The 20,408-nt window shown below is 64.4% G+C and overlaps 2 protein-coding genes and 1 long non-coding RNA gene across 5 annotated transcripts; 2 read left to right on the top strand and 1 right to left on the bottom strand.

Annotated features, from left to right (window-relative positions):
* Positions 1 to 422: 422 nt before the first annotated feature.
* On the top strand, positions 423 to 5,376 carry INCA1 (inhibitor of CDK, cyclin A1 interacting protein 1). The gene is given in 8 exon segments (XM_028125014.2): positions 423 to 499; positions 1,419 to 1,500; positions 3,560 to 3,673; positions 3,882 to 3,921; positions 4,176 to 4,369; positions 4,780 to 4,945; positions 5,142 to 5,177; positions 5,180 to 5,376. Coding segments are annotated over 7 exon segments (741 nt in total). The 5' UTR covers positions 423 to 499; positions 1,419 to 1,423; the 3' UTR covers positions 5,294 to 5,376.
* A 415-nt stretch (positions 5,377 to 5,791) lies between these two features.
* Positions 5,792 to 20,265, top strand: CAMTA2 (calmodulin binding transcription activator 2). Of its 3 annotated transcripts, none has more exons than XM_088028047.1 (22): positions 5,792 to 5,878; positions 7,153 to 7,247; positions 7,441 to 7,544; positions 8,641 to 8,708; positions 8,791 to 8,926; positions 9,410 to 9,496; positions 9,672 to 9,825; positions 10,092 to 10,226; positions 10,709 to 11,643; positions 12,218 to 12,344; positions 13,464 to 13,598; positions 15,212 to 15,327; positions 15,892 to 16,076; positions 16,367 to 16,445; positions 16,551 to 16,773; positions 16,864 to 17,168; positions 17,983 to 18,179; positions 18,426 to 18,609; positions 18,710 to 18,781; positions 19,548 to 19,735; positions 19,923 to 19,997; positions 20,107 to 20,265. In XM_088028047.1, the coding sequence occupies exons 2-22, from the start codon at positions 7,217 to 7,219 to the stop codon at positions 20,168 to 20,170; spliced, it is 3,600 nt and encodes a 1,199-aa protein (XP_087884173.1). In that variant the 5' UTR covers positions 5,792 to 5,878; positions 7,153 to 7,216; the 3' UTR covers positions 20,171 to 20,265. The 3 variants fall into 3 exon arrangements, with proteins under 3 accessions (XP_087884173.1, XP_087884172.1, XP_027980760.2); XM_088028046.1 differs by lacking the exon at positions 5,792 to 5,878 and adding an exon at positions 6,263 to 6,462; XM_028124959.2 differs by lacking the exon at positions 5,792 to 5,878 and adding an exon at positions 6,264 to 6,462 and having other exon boundaries at positions 9,425 to 9,496.
* LOC148163342 (uncharacterized) lies at positions 14,015 to 20,025 on the bottom strand. The gene is made up of 3 exons (XR_015769261.1): positions 17,936 to 20,025; positions 15,642 to 16,703; positions 14,015 to 15,376 (listed from the first exon to the last, which is right to left on the bottom strand). It is a non-coding gene; the product is annotated as an uncharacterized LOC148163342 (long non-coding RNA).
* Positions 20,266 to 20,408: the final 143 nt, after the last annotated feature.

Genomic DNA, 20,408 nt, shown 5'->3' with positions numbered 1-20,408 from the left:
GGAGCGAGAGGCGGGGGACCGGCGGGCGCGCGCACGCGGGCGGGCGGGCGCGCGCGCCGTCCCGACTCGGGCCCGGGAGCGCCCCGGGAACTGCTGTTAAGGGGGCAATGCGCTCGGATTGTGGGGCCCACCGGGCGCGGACGGGGAACCGAGCGGCGGGCGCAGAAAGGCGCGCAGGACGCTGGCTGGCGGGAGGGTTACGGCGCCCGAGGAACCCGGCAGGGCGGTGGGGGGCGGAGGGTGGCTGCAGGGCTGGGGGGGGCAGGGGGGCAGGGGGGCGGGCCCTGGAGGGGACCCAGGCCCCGGACCCGCGCACGTCGCCGCCGTCGGAGGCGCGCCCAGGGGCGGAGCCGCCCGTCGCGCCCCGCCCAGGGTTGGCCCCGCCCCGGCCCCGCCCCCGGGTGCGCGGCGCGCCGGCTCCGCCGCTGCGCTCCCGTCAGCGCCTCTGCCCTCCGCGCCCCGGCCTGGCGTTCTAGAACCCGCCGCGCCGCCGCCTCAGGTGCGGGGGCCTGGCGCGGCCGGCGGCGCTGTGCGCTCCCGTCCGCTCCCCTGCCCGGCCCGCAGGTGGCGCAAGCCCGGCAGGAGCCCGGGTGCCGTCTCGGGCCCGGCCTGCCCCCGACCCACAGGCCGGGCCTCCGCCTCGCCGGGCTCCGCCCGCAGGCCGCCGCTCCCCCAGGCCCGGCCCGGCGCACCCGCCCGGGACCCCCGCCCCGCGCTGGCACGCTCAGGTGGCCCCGCAAGGCCTGCGCCACCTCCCGGGCCGCTGTGGAGTGCCGTCCGCCCCGGAGAGCGGGGAGGGGGAGCGCCCGCCCAGAGCCCCTGAGCTCGGCCTACCCGCCCGGGCCCGGCGCGCCCCGCGCAGACCGCTCCGCTGGCGTCCTCGCTTGCTCTGTGTGCCCGGCCGCCCCCGAGTCTGGCCCTGGGCCTGCCCCCCGTTTCCTGCACGCAGTCCCGAGCGCCCCCTCCTCCGCTCCCTCCTCGGAGCCGGCGGACCACTCTGCGCTGCCCCCGTGTGACTTTCGTGGGCGCTCGCACCTGACCGTTTACCAGCCCTCAGCTGTCGGCGCCCGACCGGCGATTCTGCGCCGCGACCCCCGAGCCCCTCTGCCCTACCAGTCTCCGCCTGTCTGCCCTCCCACCACCCCAAGTCACCATCTGTAGGTCTCGCTGGCTCTGCACGTTTGGCTCCAGAAAATTAATTTCCTGGTTTATCTTTAACGTCCACTTTCCCTACGCTCGCTGCCTTTAAACTGTGTGTGCGGTCAGCTCCTAAACATGCCCAGCACTAGAAACACCCCTGAGGCTCTCCTTCCTTTTTCGTGAACCACAAACCCTCTTCCCAATCTCTAGATCTTCGGCTGGTCTCGTCCCTACAGCCGGGGCATGAGTGAATGATTCGTTTTCCATTATCCTCCCAGCACCAATGAGGAGACCGGGTCCGGCCACCCAGCCCAGTCCAGTCGTGCAGGAAAATGGAGACAACCTCATCCCCTTTGCCAAGTGAGTCCTCCCCACCCAGTGGGGAGGGGATGGAGGGAAGCCTGCACGCCTGGCTTCTTCCCCGACAGGAGTAGCAAATAAGGAACAAGAAGCTCAGTGCCTGGTCTCAGGGGACCAATGATTCGTTAAGTTGTTCCGCAAATAGTTTTTGTGCAGAACTACAGCGTTCTGGACGTGATATTGGGCACCGAGGATTCAACAGTTAGATAAGGGATGAAGATAAACAGAACTTATTTTCTGGAGGGAGGAGACAGACGGTCCAAACGTAAATACAATTTCAGTTAGAAGTATCATAGAAAAATAAAAGACGAGCGTAATGTAATGCAAAATAGAATGTTCTGGAGACACAAGTTTGGATAGGGTGATTGTGGAAGGCCATTCTGGGGAGGTGAGTTTGAATTGAGATCTGGAAGATTGAGAAGCAGCCGGTCTGATAACAGCCCGGGTTGGGGTGGGGGCGTGTGAGGGGGTGGTAAGCCCCAACAAAGAAATAAGCGCAGTATCTTGTAGGACCAGGAAGCAGGCCAGTGAAACTGAAACTTCACGCCCAAGGGAAACGTAGAGAGTAAAGTCGGACTACAAGCCATTGAAAAGGGTTTGGATTTTATCCTAAGGGCAGTGGGGATCAGTGGAAGGTTTTCAGCAGGGAAATGGCGTGAGCAGACGTTTTCCTTTCTCCCCAATTTCTTTATTGTGAAAAATGTCAAACAAATACCGAAGTAGAGAAAATACCCATCACGAAGCCAGTGTGCCCTTGCCGGCATCTTCAAAAATTATCATTCCAGGGACGATCATTTCATCTGTGCGACCGCCCAGCCTCCTCCTCCTCCTCAGATTATTTTGAAGTAAATCTCAATCTGTCTGTCATTTCACACAACCATGTTTAAAGGGTAACTCACTCTGCTCCGGGCAGAAGAGATGATTGGGGAGTTAGGAGGGAAGCAGGGAGAGCGGGAGGAACCCACTGCAGTAGTCTGGGCCGGGGTAGATGAGCCGAAGAGTGGCGGTGGAAGTGGAAAGGCTGAGGAGTGGTCAAAACGGGTGTATTTTATTTTATTTTTTATCTTTTTAAAATTTAAGTGAAACTTTTTTTAAAAATCAAAAAAAAAATTTTTTTTTTTTTTTTAATGCAAGTAGCTCCACACTGCCCAACATGGGGCTTGAACTCACAACCCTGAGATCAAGGGTGGCATGCTCTCCCTAGTGAGCCAGCCAAGCGCCCCCCGCCTTTTTTTAGTTTAAGTGAACCTTTATTTTTTAACTTTTTCATTTTAAGTAAAACCTGGGTATATTTTCGATGTGGCGCTGACACGACTTGCTGACAGACTGGATGTGGGAGTTGAGGGAAAGTGAGGCATACCAGGTTTGTGGGTTCTAGCAACTGGGCATTTGGGGTGCCTTCCCGGGAGGTGGGGAAGGCTGGGGAGGAGATGTGGACTCCATGTGTGGAGTCCAGGGGAGGATAGGGATTTGGGAGTCCTTAGCACATTGGTAGTATTTAAAGTCATGGGCCTGGGGGAGATCCCATAAGGAGAGGTGGAGACGAGAAGAGAGAGAATCCAGGCCAACCCCTAGGACACTCCCCTGGAGAGCAGGAGGCCAGTCTGCATGTAGTCTGGGGACTTTGGAAGTGCTGGGCCCTGTTCTCAAACCCCTCTGCACACCCCTTGCTACTTAGAAGGATAGCAGTTAGTATCTGAGTTAGGGGAGACAAAGCAGGAGTGAACGGAGGCTCTGCTCCGCTGGGCCCTTGCACTGACCAGCCGGAACCTGCCTGTCACATCAGCGGAGCCGCTGGGGCCTTCCTCTGTAACAGCTGAATGCGGTGTTCTCTGGTTGCTGGGCGTAGACGTTTGAGATTTGGCCTGAGATCCGAGGCTCAAACAACTGCAGTCTCCAGTCTCGCAAAGCAGAGATCTCACTACCTCCTCAGCGGAAACGGCTAGGAGAGCACGTGGCCGGAGGGTCCCACGGAAAGACGGGACCCCTGAATCCCTGGAGCGAGCGGATGCTCCATAAAATGGGGTGAGCCAGCCCCAAGCCTCCCTTGTTCCCTTAGGTGTTCCAGAGTGGTCCGCCGCTCGGCACCCCCTGGCTTGGCTTCCCAGAGCCTTGGACTGCCGCCCCAGCGATCCGGAGGCCTTTTCTGGAAGAACCTTAGCCAAAGGCCCAGGTGGGTAGACACAGAGAAAAGGAGAGAGAAGTAAGACTGTGGAGTTTTGCACTAAGCCTTACAGCAATAAGCCCTCGTCTGGGGACCCCTGGCCGATGGACACCGTAGCTCCTACTGCCGGATGGACAGGTGCTTGGGAGACGCAGCCCAAGAAACAATTACAGGTGGGGGTGTCCTCTGCACATAGCTCTCCTTTTGTGCTTTACAGCCCCACCTGGACGGAAGAACAGTACACCCCACCCCTGCTGGTATGACGAACGTTGTGCCCTTCGGCACTCCTTGGTTAAAATCATACCCACTGCTATCCTATCCTCAGCTAAACTTACCACCTCTTCCCTCTGCTGTCCACCAGCACGGACCACACCCTCCTTTCTTTGCATCAGTCACCCTGTTTCCATGATCTGGGCTTCCCAAGACCCCTGACTCCCTGTTTTAGTCCAAGGCCTCCCTTGAGAGGCCCAGTTCTGCCCTCTGGCCCCTTTCCCCCCCTTCTCGGGCACAGAGAGCCACTGGATGCTCCCAGCCTGGCCTGTACACCCTGGAGGGGCTCCCACCACCAGAGGTGCTTTGCAGAAGAAAGAGAAGGAGACCACGTTTGGCAGGAATGCAGCAGGGACCTGCGGGCATCCCAGCCCGGGTGAAGGCAGTCACTTATCACCTGGAGGATCTAAGGAGGCGACAGAGACTCATCAATGAGTAAGAAGAGAGACATCTGGGCTCTGGGAGCCAAGCAGGGTTTGGGGGCAGGAGGGTCTGAACTAAGGAAGGGGTTGAGAGCTTTGAAGGAATTGGGGGCTGTACAGAGACGGGAACTGGGGGTGGAGGATGAACCACAGGAGCTGCAAGGGGTGGGAACAGGGTCACTGAGGACAGGAAAGCCGTCCACAGAACTGGAGGGTCGTGGGTAGCCACGGGTCACCTCTGAGTCCCCGGACTGAGGGTGCTCCAGTCTGCAGGGGGCAGGAAGCTGGGGACGGACGGTTGGAAGTCCAGTGATAACACCCCTGGGTCCCAGCAGGAAGTATTTCAGGGCAGAGAGGTGAAGAGCGGAGAGACAGGAAGCCTGGCCTCCAGGCCCCGCGTTCCTAAGCCTCACATCACCACAGACAGAAGAAGGCCCAGTGGGGCAGCTCTGGGGCTGCATCTGAGCCCCTGGCACTAGCCGATGACCACCGTGGAGTCCCCAGTGCCACCGCATACCGGGGTCCGGAAGAGGACAGGGCTGCCTATCCACGGGAAGACGGCCACCCTCTCACGGCTGGCCGGCCCCAGGTCTGCTGCGGGAAGCTGGTGGGGTGGAGGAGGGTGCGGGGGCCGCCTGGTCTTGCGAGGAGGGACAGCGGGAGGCCGGAGCCCCAGGCTGGGTGGCACCCCTGGAGAGGAACAAAACGCAGAGAGGCTGGGGGGTGCCTGGGCTTGGGGGCTAGGAAATCCGGAGAGACCGCCCTTCCCGTTCTCATCCTTCCAGCTGCTCTGGTCTCCCTGGAGCCCCCTGGGCCGCGGGGGGGGGGGTCTTGCCTCCCCAGGCGGCTGGGCTCCCTGGCCTCCTTCAGCGCTGTCACAGCCAGCAGGAAGCTCCTCTGCAAGCCCTGGGGGATGGAGGTGCAGTCTGAGGAGTGAGGACGGACCCCATGCCCCCGATGCCGCCCGCTGCCCCCGCCCCGAGGGCCCCAGCCTGGTTGGCGGCCCTGGAGCCTCCCCCACTTGGGACAGCGAGGCGTGTCCCCCTCCTCAGCCTCTCCCAGCTGCCCCCACCCCCAGCCCTGGGCGCTAACAGCCCCCTTGGCCTCCCTGGTCAACCCGCTCCTCGCGGGGCTCCCCGGGGCCGGCTGCCCACCGGCCCCCCCGCCCCGCCAGGCCCGATCCCCGGCCTCCGTTCTGACATTAAAAAGCAAGCAAGTCGAGCCCAGAGTGCCTTTCTGCCCGGGGAGCAGTGATGGGGAGGCTCGTGGGGAGGGAGGCCGCCGTCCCCTCCTGCAGGACCAGCTACGGTGAAGCCGGGCTGGGTCCCGCCGGACCCCGGAGGCCTGCCCCCGGCCCGCCCCGCGGCCGCCGCCCCGGGCTGCCCGGCCGCCCCCCATCCCCTTAACGGGGAGGCCCCGCCCCGTGCGCAGTGACGTCGGACGCCGCTGTCAGCGGGCGCCGGGGGGGGGTCGGTGTGGGGTAGAATGGCCGCTGCCGCCGTCACCCGCGGGACCCCGGGAGGTAAGAGCCGGGGCCTCTCGCCCGCCTCTCCGCCCCCGCGCCAGGGGGCGCCGCTACGGGGCCGGGCCGCGGGCGCGCTGCGCGGGGACCCCCGCCCCTCCTCCCGGCTCGCCCCCAAGCCGGCTCCCGTCCTCCTCCCCCGCGCCAGGGGGCGCCGCAACGCGCCGGGCCCCGCGGCGGACCTGCGGCGCCGGCACCGCCGGGGGACCCCGCGCCCCGGCCCCCGGCCCGGCCCTCGCCGCCGTGCGCCCGCGGGCTCTGCCCCGCGTCGTCTCCGGAGCGCCCCAGCGTGCGGGCGGGCGGCGGACCCTCCCACGTCGGGGCTTCTCCGGGGACCCCCGCCCGGGGCCGCTCGGCACCCTGGCAGGCGGCCGGGCCGGGACTGCGCACCTGCGCCCTGGGGCGGAGTCCTTACCCCGACCGGCTGCCCTGCACACAGCTAGCGCGGCCGGGCCTCCTCCCCTCTCCACCCCGGACACCTGGCGGAGCCCGCCGCCCGGAGCCCGCGCTGAGAGCATCCTCCAGCTTCCATCTGTTCCCTCGGGAGGGTGGGGGCTCAGGCTGGAGCCAGAGCGGTAGATGGGGTACGGTGGGCCTGGAGGCCCCGGGAAGCGGAGGCATTTGGGGAGAGCGCTGGTGGAGGAGGGGTGGGGAGGGCCGGGAGCCTCAGAGTGGAGGATGGGTCGTCCTGGGGGCGGGAAGCCGAGGCCTGGGTACCTGGCCCAGGTCCGACCTGGAGGGGAGAGAGGAGGTTACCGTCCGTCGTCAGATACGCCCTTCGCCTTGCAAATATCAAATCGAGAAGGAACCCAGGGTGTGTCTTGTAAGGCCCAGCGCTCCAGCGGACTTAGGTCTCCAGCCCTCCCCCCGGCATCTAGGCTCCCATTTGCCGAACCGCCCTCCAAGGACCAGGTCCCCGAAGTGCCAGCCCCCAGGCCCTGACCCCACCGTAGCCCCAGCTTCCACAGAGAGCCCCTGCTGTAGGGCCTGGGAAACGCCAGCCCTGCCAGCCTCCCCCTCCCCCGCCCACTCGTCTCTTCCCGATGACTCTGTCGGTGGTGTCTCCCCACCCTGCTGGTTCCTGGCACCGGGTCTGGATTCTCCCTCTCCTCCATGCCCAGCTCTACTCAAATCTCAGTCTGGCCCCTTCCCCCTGCCTCCTCATCTTTCCCGGCTACCAGGACAGAGTTCCACACCCCTCTCCCAGCTCCTCCTCCTCATCCTGGGTCAATGTGGGGGGGCTTCTGCCATGACCTTGTTCTCTCCCTTCCCAGCACAGACTCCCCCTCCCCCCGGCCCCTCAGGCCGGGGGTGACCTTGCCCCCTGGAGCCCTCACCATGAATACCAAGGACACCACCGAGGTTGCCGGTGAGTTCACAGCCCAGGTTGCCAGCCCTTCTTTCTCCCGGCTGTGGTGACCCTTGAGTTCTTGCGTCCCTGCTCCCCTTGTCATGGTTCAGCACCCCCCCCCCACCCAGTGCTTTGGATTCAGCCCCTTTGTCCTGGGCTGTCAGACATGTCCGAGGCAGCACACTGAACCCTCCCTTCTGATTCCCTCTAGAGAACAACCACCACCTGAAAATCTTTCTCCCCAAGAAGCTGCTGGAGTGTCTTCCTCGCTGTCCGCTGCTGCCACCAGAGCGGCTTCGGTGGAATACAAATGAGGTTTTCCAGGGAGCCCTGGGGGGTAGGGCCTGGCAAGGTGGGTCGGAGGATGGCGGATGGGGGGGGTCTTCCTAAGTGCAGAGCACTGCTCTAAGCTCTTTGGGGGCCACAGAGGAGGTGTAGAGACCTGCATCTTATAGGCGCTCACCCCTGGGCACATCCACCCTGGGGAAAAATAACAGCAAGCAGCAGCAGAATATTTCTTACAAACCGAGTGCTGTGCTCAGCGCCTGACCTCAGTTACCTCCCTTAGTCCTTTTATGGCCCTGCGGAGCGGACACTGTTGTTCTCCCCGTGCCATAGAGAAGGAAACGGGTCTACCTCATGTAGTTGATTTAAGTCTGGAGCCTCTGCTTTGAACCACCGGGAGACGCTGGCTCCTTCTGGAGGCACGGTCCTCACGTTACACACCTTCTGTGTCCTCCCCGCTCCCCACGTGCACACACAGTGCTACGTGTGTCCCCAGCGCTTGATTATTTCGTTAGATGAGCATTGTCAGCAAGAGGACACATGCGTGTGTGATTGCTGTAAATGCAGGAAGGGCCAGGGCAGGGAGCGGGGCTTGGTGGAGATCTGGGAAGGGATGTGGTCTGTGGGATGACTTAGGGTGTCCAGGCTCAGAGAAGTGAGTGCACGGCGTTCAGGCCTGGGGGGGACACCAACACTCAGGAGCTCATGGCTCGGGGCACGTTCGGTGGAGAATCCATGGCTGGTCTGGCAGGGATGGTAGGAATATAGGTAAATGGCAGGAGCGGTTTTATCCCTGGTCTGAGAGAAACTCGGAGTCAGGCTGAGGAATTCGGAATTCCTGGCAGTGTCAAGCCATTGAGGTTTTCTGAGTCAGGAAGTGGCACAAATGGGATTTGGAAAGTGAAGTCAGAGGCGGCACGAAGCACGGAGGGTGGAGAGTTTCGACTTGGCCCTGGCTGAGGAGGAGGGAAGGGGAGATCAGACCTGGGTCTGAGATGGAGCCTGGGACCCAGGAGGGCAGCGGTCCTTGCTGGGAGCCTCCAGTAGCCGCCGGAGCTCAGCAGAGCAGGAGGCCAGCCCCAGAGTCTACCCGGGGACCCCCAGCTGAGTGCCCCTTGTCCTACAGGAGATCGCATCCTACTTGATCACCTTTGAGAAACATGACGAGTGGCTGTCCTGTGCTCCAAAGACAAGGTGAGCGGGTTCGTGAAGGCGGGCAGCGGCTGGGCTCCTGGATTCCCGCCGTAGAACTCAAGGCCAGCCCTCCCCTCGTCAGGCCTCAGAACGGCTCCATCATCCTCTACAACCGCAAGAAGGTGAAGTACCGGAAGGATGGGTACCTGTGGAAGAAGCGGAAGGATGGGAAGACCACTCGAGAGGACCACATGAAGCTGAAGGTCCAGGGCATGGAGGTGAGGCAGGTGTCCAGCCGTCAGCCCTGGCCGCCCTCCTGCGTCCTCAGTGGGGCTCCGGCCCGCCTCCTCCCACCCTCCCGGCCACTCCCCTTCTCACTGCTGTGGCTCAGCCCACGGCCCGCCTCCCACGTCCCTCCGTGACCCAGCTCTCTAGGACTCAGGCTCCCCCCGAGGCCGCTCAGGCCTGTTCCCCTCAGGGGTCCAAGTCCTGAACCTCTGAGCACGGTTTCCCTCCCTCGAATCACTGCTCCTCATCTCAGATGCCCTCGCCCTGCCCTCTCATCTCTAGACAGTCCCTCCTGTATGTCCCGTCTGCTGCGCCTTGTAAGGCCCCCCCGGTGTCCCTGTGGCGCGGGGTCCCGGGATGGGGAGTAGGCGGGGGTGGGCGAGGGCTGGCGAACTGGTGGAAAGGTTGGGATTCCTGCAAAGGGACCGAACAGAGGAAGAGTTGGGGAGCAGACTAGCCCCCCCCCACCCCAGCCTGTCTCCTGGCAGTGTCTGTACGGCTGCTACGTTCACTCCTCCATCGTCCCCACATTCCATCGGCGCTGTTACTGGCTGCTGCAGGTAAGGGGCCGGGGGCTTCCTGGCTCTTTGAGGGAGCTGGGGTCTGAGATGACCCACTGGGTCCCGAGTTGGAGGAGGAGCCTGGGAAGAGGGGAGAGGTGAGGGATGGAGGGCGCCAGGCCTGGGAAGAGAGCGGGCTCCCCACGGCGCTCTGTGTGTGCCCCTGTGCTCTCAGAACCCTGACATCGTGCTTGTGCACTACCTGAACGTCCCAGCCCTGGAGGATTGTGGGAAGGGCTGCAGCCCCATCTTTTGTTCCGTCAGCAGCGACCGTCGCGAGTGGCTCAAGTGGTCCCGGGAGGAGCTGCTGGGGCAGCTGAAGCCCATGTGTAAGGCGCTCCCAGGGGGCGAGGAGACAGGCGCCTCCCGGGGGGGGGGCGGGGGGAGGTCTGTACCCCCCGCGTGGGGTGAGCAGCTCCCTGCGAGCCAGGGGGTGCTTTCCTGAGGGGGCGCGAGGATTCTGGCATGTTCTGAGCTCTCGCCATTGCGGAGAAGGGGCCGAAGGAGGTTTGCGAGCTTTGAGGCTGCTGGCCGGGAGTCTCGGGGCCTGTCCTGTGAGATTCCCCCAGCACCCGCCACCCCAACATTCTTCCAGTTCATGGCATCAAGTGGAGCTGTGGGGGCGGGACAGAGGAGTTCTCTGTGGAGCAGTTGGTGCAACAGATCCTGGACAGCCACCCGGCCAAGCCCACGCCGCGAACCCACGCCTGCCTCTGCAGTGGGGGCCTCGGTGCGTGACCCCTGACCCTGGAGCTGTCTCCCGGCCAGCACCCCGCGCTTCCTCGGGCCTCTCTGTCCTGCTGGCATTTGCATGCTGATTTGCATGTCTTTTGCATATCCCAGAAAGAGAGCTGGATGAAGAGGCCTTCCCCCCGGGGCACGCTGGCCCAGCCCAGGCTCTCGGTCTGTCTGTTGCCCTTAGTGGCTCTGGGCCACTCCAGCGTGGCCGTTTACACCCAGCCCCAGCTTTACTGCTAGTTGGCGCCCCGTCGGTTGTGTTCCTACGTCCCTACTGTATGCCTCTACCTGCTCGTCTCAGCTGCTGTCCCCGCAGAGCCCCTGCAGTCCTGTTTCATTTGGGGGTGCACGCCTGCCTCCCAGTGGCCGCAGCCGATAGTACGGCTGTCGCCCGGGGCCGGGCGAGGGAAGCTGGGGACGCGGCAGCGAGGGGACGGTGGAGAACCGCCACCCTCCCGCCCCTCCCCACCGCAGGTTCCGGGAGCCTCACCCACAAGTGCAGCAGCACGAAACACCGCATCATCTCTCCCAAAGTGGAGCCCCGCGCTTTAACACTGACCTCTGTCCCGCCGCCCCCGGAGCCCCCTCCGCTGATAGCCCCGCTTCCCCCGGAGCTCCCCAAGGCACACACTTCCCCTTCTTCTTCCTCCTCCTCGTCCTCCTCTTCCTCCGGCTTTGCCGAACCCCTAGAGGTCAGACCCAGCCCTCCCACCCCCCGAGGGGGCTCGCGCAGAGGAGGCACTGCAATCCTCCTCCTGACGGGACTGGAGCCGCGGGCCGGGGGCTTGACGCCCGCCAGGCACTTGGCTGCCCAGGCTGATCCGAGGCCTCCCGTGAGCTTGGCTGTGGTCGTAGGCTCCGAGGCCTCTGCCCCACCAGCTCCTCCCAGCCCTGCCTTTGACCCGGATCGTTTTCTCAACAGCCCCCAGAGGGGCCAGACGTACGGGGGGGGCCAGGGGGTAAGCCCAGACTTCCCCGAGGCAGAGGCCGCCCACACCCCCTGCCCTGCCCTGGAGCCCGCCGCTGCCCTAGAGCCCCAGGCTGCTCGGGGTCCCCCTCCTCCGCCAGGAGCAGGTGGGAGAAGAGGAAACCGCTTCTTCATCCAAGACGATGGCCGTGGGGAGGAGCTCAAGGCCCAGGGGGCCACCCCTCCCGCACCTTCACCCCCTCCTTCACCCCCACCCTCACCTGCCCCCCTGGAGCCGGCAGGCAGGGGAGGCAGAGGGGAGGCCTTGTTTGGAGGAGCTGCTGGGGCCAGCGAACTGGAGCCCTTCAGTCTTGCGTCATTCCCAGACCTCATGGGAGAGCTCATCAGCGATGAGGCTCCAGGCGTCCCTGCCCCAGCCACCCAGCTCCCTCCTGCTCTTAGCACCATCACGGACTTCTCCCCAGAGTGGTCCTACCCGGAGGTGAGCCTCAAGCCCCAGCGCCCCCTCCGTCTCGCTCAGCCAGCGCTGCCCCCTGCTCTCCCCTGTCTGTGTGGAGGCTTCGCTCCCATCCCGCCCCTCGCTCGACGCAGAGCAGAGCAGAGCAGAGCCAAGCTGCTCCCCTCGTCTCTGCAGATAGCCTCTCTCCCTCCCTCCCCAACCTCCTGCCTGCCGGGTCCTGTGAGTCCCCGGGTGCCCTCGACGCGGACTTGGGGAGACCGAGGGTCTGTCCCCTGCAGTAAAGTTCTGCTGTCTGCTGCCCCAGAGAACAAGAGGAGGGACCTTGGTGGGAGCCCAGGGCGAGGGCTTCGGCCCATAACCGCTGTCTGCCAACGAGTTGGTGGCCGTGGGGAAGCAGGGAGTTCCCTGTCCCGGCAGGAGTGCTGGGAGGAGGGCCAGGCTCGCTGGGTCCTGCCCCATCCCTGTACCCCAGCACCTAGCGCAGGGCCTGCCATACCGCACAGGCTCCCTCAGGGTCTGAATTCACGATGAGCGAATGAGTGAACGAACACCCAGCCGAGTTCCAGTGGCATGACTCTGGGCTTTGTCTCTGCAGGGTGGGGTCAAGGTGCTCATCACAGGTCCCTGGACAGAGGCCGCCGAGCATTACTCCTGTGTCTTCGATCACATCGCCGTGCCAGCTTCGCTTGTCCAGCCTGGGGTCTTGCGCTGCTACTGTCCTGGTACGGGGGTGGGGAGCGCTCGGGGGAGGGGCAGCTCGCGGGCTGGGGAGCCCCGTGTCCCCCCAACAGGCACGTGAGTCTGGGTGTATGTGTCAGAAGGTCTAGGCTCTGGCGTAAGCAATCTAGTCCTTAGCTGAGTGGCGGCCTTCCGGGTCTGTGGCACCCCCTTCCTGGGAGGTCAGGCATTTGACCTAGCGGGCCTCAGCTGTCCATCCGGGCCCTCTGGCTTGGTTGGAGTCAGTCTCTGGTTCCAGTCCGGGGAGCTCTCAGGAGCATGAGAAGGGAGACATGTTGGTCTCTCTCGACCAGTCTTGGACTAAAGGACACTGCCTCCTAGACCTGGGCCGTCTGGTAAGGTAGCCGTTAGCCATGTGGGCCCGTGGAAATTCATTAGAATGAACTAAAACGGAAGATTTGGCACCTCCCTCACAGCAAGCACACGTTGAGGGTTCAGTAGCCACGGTGCTGGACGGTGCTGATCCAGGACGTGTCCGTCATTGAGAAAGCTCTATTGGACAGCATGGCCTAGAGCTCAGTGCGGAGGCTCCCCTCTGCCTCCGACCGTGCTCCTTACCTGCACCCAGCAGTCAGCGCTGCTCTGGGACCACGGGGACCACCAGAGTGACGGGGTGACAGGTCTGCTGTGAGCATGCCCCATCGCGACAGCCTGGTCCGGGGATGCGTGAACGGCAAGGGGAGACCAGGGAAGCTGGGTGCTGGGAATTGTCTCAGCCTGTAGTCTGGGGACTGGGGCCTGGTGGTCTCGTTCTCAAGGCCAGAGACACGGCGAGCCCGGGACACAGCTCTCACTGGACCCTGTGGTGAGCAGCTGCTTCTTCTTCCCCGACCTTGGTGACAGGCTCATGACTTCTGTGCCCAGACCTTGGGGGATCAGGCTGCTTCCTAAGCAGAGGTATCTGTGGACCTTCAGCTCCCAGGCCTGGTGCCAACTTCACCGCAGGGTCACAATCCCGGGTGTCTCAGGCCCAGCCCCCAGGAGGTATTAGGTCCTTGAATGATCGGCATCCCGCCAGCTTTGAAATGTCGTGTGTGGCTCTCACGCGGGGCCGGAGGAGGAGCCAGGGAGAGAGCCCGTGTTGCTGACCCTGCGCCCCCCAGCCCATGAGGTGGGGCTGGTGTCTTTGCAGGTGGCGGGGCGGGAGGGGCCCCTCTCCGCCTCTGTGCTCTTTGAGTATCGAGCCCGCCGGTTCCTGTCACTGCCTAGTACTCAGCTCGACTGGTTGTCACTGGACGGTGAGTACCCCGTGTTGGGCCCAACACTGGAATGGGATGCGCTCCTAGACCCCCCCAGGACTCAGGCGGCCGCCGCCCCGCCCCCAATCTACCACCCTTTCCCCAGCTCCTGCGTCATGGGTCAGTTCTAAAGGCGGCAGCGACTGTCCCTCCTGTTCTCGCCCCCGGAGACCTTGGAGCCATCTCTGTCCCAGCCCTTGGCCTGTCCTCTGTCCCACAGATGGGCCGTAGGCAGGCGGGGCCAGGAGCAGTGTACGTGCGGTGTACATGGGTGTGCGTGGGTGCGCACAAGCACACGTGTGTACTGATGTGCGTATTGCAATTTTCTTGCTGTTTTTCCCTCTACTTTTGAGGACAGGCATTTGCTGTGAGAAATTTGGGAATAACAGAGAAGCATAAAGTAGAAAATTGACCATATCACTCCCCGGTGACATTCATCTTTAATACACTTTAGTACATTTTCCTATACAGACAGACGCGCGTGCACACGTATGTGTACTTAAATTGAGAACTGTGTGTGTTCCTTCCCTGGTTCTCCTTCCCGTGCCTCCCAGTGCGGTGTCCCCACGGCCCCCCGCGTCCAGCTCGGGGTCTCCTCCTCTGGGTTTCTCTCCGTTGCGCTGCTGCCCCTGCTGAGCTCACCTCCATCCCTCCCTCCCTCCATCATGCCCCTGCTGTGTCACCCCTGGGGGGCCCCCTCCCAAAGCCCTGCTATCTGGAGGCGGGGGCTCCTCCCTCCCCCTGCTTCCTGGTTGCACTGTGCCTCCTTCCCTTCTGTGCTGCTTGCTTGGCTCATCTCCCCGCGGCCCTGCCCCTCCTCTCCTTCACCTTGTCGACCCTTCTGCTCGGGGTCCGCCCTCCCCCCCCACCGTCCCCTCTAGGCCCTGAGCCCTTTCCGCCCTGGCATCTCAGGCGGGACATCCACGACCTCTGCCCTGCTTCATGCCTGTTTTCCGGTGGCTCCAATCCCCTCCTGCCTCCCCTCCTTGTCCTCGTGTGATCTCAGGAGGGCCCAGACGGAGCCTGGCGTGTGCACGCGTGCCTGTGCGTTCTTGGGCACGGGGCGGGGGGAGAAGAGGAGGAATGGACATGGTGATCCATCTCTGTCACCTTCCAGCCCCGCCATCCTCCTTGTGGACAGCTGCGGGGGGCCGGGTGGAGGGGGTGGTGCTTCTTGAATCACAGCCCCCGAGCTCTCATGGGCAGTGGATAACAGAGAGGAGGGGCCCTGGAGTCCTTCAGGCCCAGCATGGGGGACAGAGGTAGTGTCTGGGGCAAGGAGAGCCGACGGAGGGCTCACCTAGAGGGCCAGGGCGTGAGCGTGTGAGCGGGTGTGAGCGTGAGCAATCTGGGGCAGCACAGGGCCGCACGCTGGAATCCCTACCACGTCTGTGTCCTGAAGGACAGGGTTTTGGTTCCAGGTTCTGGTCCCAGGTCAGCGGGATGTGTTAAAAGCTCTAGTTTAAGGACTGCGTCCTGGGTGGGCTGCATGTAGGGTGAGGGGTCAAGGGGGGGCCTCCCCTCCCAGGTCGTGGCACAGGGCCAGTTGTGGTGTTGGGGGCACCTCCCAGACCCCGCCCGCCGCTCAGCCTCCCGTACCTCTTCCCCCTCAGACAACCAGTTCCGAATGTCCATTCTGGAGCGGCTAGAGCAGATGGAGAAGCGGATGGCGGACATGGCAGCAGCCGGGCAGGCTACCTGCCGCGGTCCTGACGCACCTCCGATCCAGGTAGCTCCGTGAGGGGGGAGGTCTGGGTGGGGAGCCAAGGAGGGTCCGCCTAGAGAAAACGGCTGTGCGGTGGGACTCTCGTCCCTCGTGTGCCTAGCCTCCTCCTCCCTGACGTCACCCCGTGGCAGGAGTGGCTATTCTGGGCACCCTCTTGGCATGACAGGCTTCAGACTATTTCTGATCTGAAGCGGGTGGGGGTGAAGGCGGGGGTGGGGGAGGGGATGGGGAGCCTGGGGGCTGGCACTCATGGGCCCAGGGCTCTGAGGATGGGGACGGGGAGAGGATGCCGGGCCATCTGTGGGCATGGCGCTGACCAGAGCTGGTGTGCAGGCGCACACGGGCAAGGCTGTGTGAGGTCTGGCTGCCGGAGTGGCTGGAGGAAGCCGGTTGTGGGAGTGGGGGACGTCCCGGAGCCCAGGCCGGGAGAGCTGACGGCCCACAGAGGTCTGGGTGGTAGGAACCTGAAGGGGAGGTGTGGGGAGAGGACAGGCGGGGGTGGCCAGGGCCGTCCCAAGCCAGGGGGCCAGACTCTCAGGTCCCTGCATAAGGGGGTCTGTTCCACAGGATGAAGGCCAGGGGCCCGGCTTTGAGGCACGGGTGGTGGTCTTGGTAGAGAGCATGATCCCACGCTCCACCTGGAGGGGTCCTGAACGTCTGGCGCACGGAAGCCCCTTCCGGGGCATGAGCCTCCTGCACCTGGCCGCTGCCCAGGGCTACGCGCGCCTCATCGAGACCCTGAGCCAGTGGCGGTGAGCAGGGCCGCGGGGAGGGGGTACCAGTGCCAGGGGGCTGAGGAGGGAGCTGTGCTCACTGTGGGAAGAGGGGCTGGGAGAGGGCTCTCACTCGGGGAATTTTAACACCCCCGACTTGTGATGCTGATTTTCGGAGCTCCTCAGGCTCTGCGTCTCTTTGAGGGCCTCGTCCCCCTGACCTTAGTGCTTCTAGACTAATTGCTCCCCAGCCCCTTCGGTTCTGATGCTACTGCGGCACCTGCCCTTACCCTGACCGGACTCTGGTGTCCCTGCCCCAAATCCTCCAGGAGTGTGGGGACTGGGAGCTTGGACTTAGAGCAAGAGGCTGACCCGCTCAACGTGGACCACTTCTCTTGCACCCCTCTGGTGAGCACATGCAGGGTGGCTGGGGGCCAGGCGTGCTGCCTGGGGGGTCTTGGTGGGGGGGGAAGCGAGGGCGGCCCCAGGCCTCACCCCCTCCCCGCCCCGCAGATGTGGGCCTGCGCCCTGGGCCACCTGGAAGCTGCGGTGCTCCTCTTCCGCTGGAACAGGCAGGCGCTGAGCATCCCCGACTCTCTGGGCCGGCTGCCCCTGTCCGTGGCGCACTCCCGGGGTCACGTGCGCCTCGCCCGCTGCCTGCAGGAGCTGCAGAGACAGGAAGCTTCAGCCGAGCCCCCGCTCGCCCTGTCGCCCCCCTCTTCCAGCCCCGACACTGGTGAGGGCCGTTCCCAGTCTTTCTGAGGAGGCCGTGGGTGGGAGGGGGGCGGCCAGGGCTCCCGCTACCCTGGCTCCCCTCCCCTCACAGGGCTGAGCAGCGTCTCCTCGCCCTCGGAGCTGTCGGACGGCGCCTTCTCTGTCACATCGGCCTACTCCAGTGCCCCAGACGGCAGTCCTGCGCCCGAGCCTCGGCTGGCCTCCGAGATTGCCATGCAGGACATTGTCCCCGGCCAGGTCTCTTCGGGTGCCCCCGAGGCTCCCCTGTTCCTCATGGACTGTGAAGCCACCAACCCCCAGGGGCCCAGCCCCTCACCGCCTCCTCTCCCACCAGCCCCGGACGGTGGGGCTGCCCCAGAGGACGTGGACGGCCCGCCGGCTGTGGATGTGATCCCGGTACACAGCGGCCACGGAGCTGTGAGGGGCGGGGTGGGGGCGTGGCGTAGACGCTGAGCATCCCACCAGCAGAAGCAGGGTCTGGCTTCAGTTTGGGAGGAAGGGGCCGGTTACGCTTGTTTTGGGGACAGGCATGGGAACCCTTTGCTTAGCTCCCACCAGAGACTGTGACTCAGAAATCATGAGGCATCAGAGGTTGAACATCCTGGGGAGTGGCCTCAGCTGGAGCTGGGTTGTAGGGGTTCCCCGCTGATCCATGAGGACACAGGGTTCTCTGGGAAGCGGGGTGGCACGATGGAGTGAGGAGCGGGGAGGCCGCCATGGGGTTAACAGCAAGGAGTCTGGGAGCGCAGCGCTGCACTGCTCTGCCCAAACCCGGGACCTGCCTGCCTCAGAGAGGCCACCGGCCTCACTGCGCAGCACTGAAGCCCAGACACAGAGTACCGCGCTGCATGTGGCCGGCACGAAGTGCACAGCGGGGCGTGGAGGGGGGCTCGGGGGTGCTGGGGTTGTGGGCCCAGCCTCCTGAAGGGCAAGTGCTCCATTCGCTCAGTTCCTGAGTCCCCATCTGGAGCAGGCCCTTCCTGTCCCGTTTCCCACGTCTCCACACAGAGGGCTGTGCACCCACGGGGGAGCCCAGGGGGTGTAAATGCAAGAATCGGAGAGTGGGGAGCAGAGACAGCCGTCCGTGAGGCCTCAGGGTCTGGTGGTGAGGGGTGATGGGGCAGGTCGTGGACGGTGGCTGCGCGGTGGCGGGGCGGGAGCACCTGGCAGTCGGGGCGGCTCGGGACTCGGCAGCTTCTCCTTCATGCAGGTGGACATGATTTCACTGGCCAAGCAGATCATTGAAGCCACACCAGAGCGGATTAAACGAGAGGACTTCTCGGGGCTGCCCGAGGCCGGAGCGCCTATGAGGGAGCGGACAGGGGCCCTTGGGCTCAGCGAGACCATGTCGTGGCTGGCCAGCTACCTGGAGAATGTGGACCATTTCCCCAGCTCCGCCCCTACCAGGTGACCAGCTCAGGACAGCATCCAGACGCGTCCATGGCACATGGGAGCGAGGAAGGAGCCTCTCCCACAGCCAGCGTTCCACTGCGGGGCTCGGGCCCCAGGGCCTTTGAGGGAAGAATGAACTGGCTGAGGAGCTCCCAGGTCCCTCTCCAGGCTGTCACTGGAGCTCTCCCCACCGCAGTCCCTGAGCAGAAGAGGAGGGCCCTCACACGCCCCGTGACCTCCCTTCTCCCTGTCCCCCTCCAGCGAACTGCCCTTTGAGCGTGGGCGCCTGGCCGTCCCTCCAGCACCCTCCTGGGCAGAGTTTCTGTCTGCTTCCGCCAGCGGCAAGATGGAGAGTGATTTCGCCCTGCTGACGCTGTCGGATCACGAGCAGCGGGAACTGTACGAGGCGGCTCGCGTCATCCAGACAGCCTTCCGAAAGTACAAGGTCAGAGGGCTGGGGAGATTGTGGGCTCACGGCCAGCTGAAGGGCAGGTCAGGAGTGGCCAGGTGGGCCCCTGGGGGCTGACTTCCTTGTCCTGCCCCAGGGCCGGAGGCTGAAGGAGCAGCAGGAGGTGGCAGCGGCCGTGATCCAGCGCTGCTACCGGAAGTACAAGCAGGTGAGAGCCGGGGCTCTGGACGGCGCACCCGCACACGCGCACACCTGCACACGCGCACCTGCACACGGGTACCCGTACACGCGCACCCATACACACACACACACACCCCCGTACACGCGCACCTGCACACGGGTACCCGTACACGCACACCCACACACACACACACACCCGTACACGCGCACCTGCACATGGGTACCCGCACACACACCTGCACACGGGTACCCGTACACGCGCACCCACACACACACACACACCCGTACACGCGCACCTGCACATGGGTACCCGCACACACACCTGCACACGGGTACCCGTACACGCGCACCCACACACACACACACCCGTACACGCGCACCTGCACATGGGTACCCGCACACACACCTGCACACGGGTACCCGTACACGCGCACCCACACCCACACACACACCCGTACACGCGCACCTGCACATGGGTACCCGCACACACACCTGCACACGGGTACCCGTACACGCGCACCCCCCCCACACACACACACACCCGTACACGCGCGCGCACCCCCACTCCAGAGCGCTGCTGAAGCCCTAACTGCCCTTCTCTCTCCACAAGCTGACCTGGATTGCGCTTAAGGTATCAGGCATGAGGTCTGGGTGGGAGGTTGTCCGTGATGATTCGGCCTTTCCGTGAGCGTGTGGATTAGAGACGTGCACCAGCTGAACCTGGGGGTGACCCGCAGGGGTCCAGGTCTCTGTACCTGCAGTTCAGCCCCCGTCCCCTCCCCCCATGTCTGCAGTTTGCACTCTATAAGAAGATGACCCAGGCGGCCATCCTGATCCAGAGCAAGTTCCGAAGCTACTATGAACAGAAGCGGTTTCAGCAGAGCCGCCGGGCGGCTGTACTCATCCAGCAGCACTACCGCTCCTACCGCCGCCGGCCCGGGCCTCCCCACCGGCCGACGGGCAGCCTGCCCGCCCGCAGCAAGTACGGCCGCCCGCAGCCCTCCACGTCCAGGCCCGAAGCCCCGAGCCCAGCACCCGGCCCCTGCCTCTCCGTGGCGGCCCCGGGGGGCTGAGCCCAGCACCCGGCCCCTGCCTCCCTCTGCCGGCCCCGGGGCTGAGGGCAAGGGCGCTGGTGTGCCACAGCTCCTCATCCTTTCTTCTTCCGCCAGAGGCTCCTTTCTCACCAAGAAGCAGGACCAGGCAGCCCGGAAGATCATGAGATTCCTGCGGCGCTGCCGACACAGGTGCTCCCTTCCCTGGCTGGGTCCCCCAGGGCACCTCCACACCCCCCCCCCCGCCCCAGCCTCCCCGCGGCCCCGTCCGCTGGTCTCCTGACTCCCCGTCTCTCTGCAGGATGAGGGAACTGAAGCAGAACCAGGAGCTGGAAGGGCTCCCCCAGCCCGGACTGGCCACCTGACCTGCGCCCCGCCTTCCTCACCGCCCTGGGGGCCGCTTCTGGCAGTCTTAACAGGGAGAGGGCTCTCCGGGGGAGGGGAGCCCCCTGTCGGCAGCTGTCCCCCTCCCTAGGTCTCCGCCCTGCCCCACCTCAACCCCCTGGGTCGCGCCCCCGATCTTTCGGCTCCCCGGCCCCCCAGACCCGCGAACCCCACCTCCCTGCATCTTCCGCCGTGACCTCCGGAGCCCTGCCTGCCCCT

This window comes from Eumetopias jubatus, unplaced genomic scaffold (assembly GCF_037043125.1).
Source record: "Eumetopias jubatus isolate StellerSeaLion01/CBP00866 unplaced genomic scaffold, mEumJub1_p1.0 scaffold_10, whole genome shotgun sequence".
Classification (NCBI taxonomy): Eukaryota; Metazoa; Chordata; class Mammalia; order Carnivora; family Otariidae; genus Eumetopias; species Eumetopias jubatus.
Note: the sequence above shows the minus strand (reverse complement) of the source record. Positions and strands in the feature narration are given on the sequence as shown.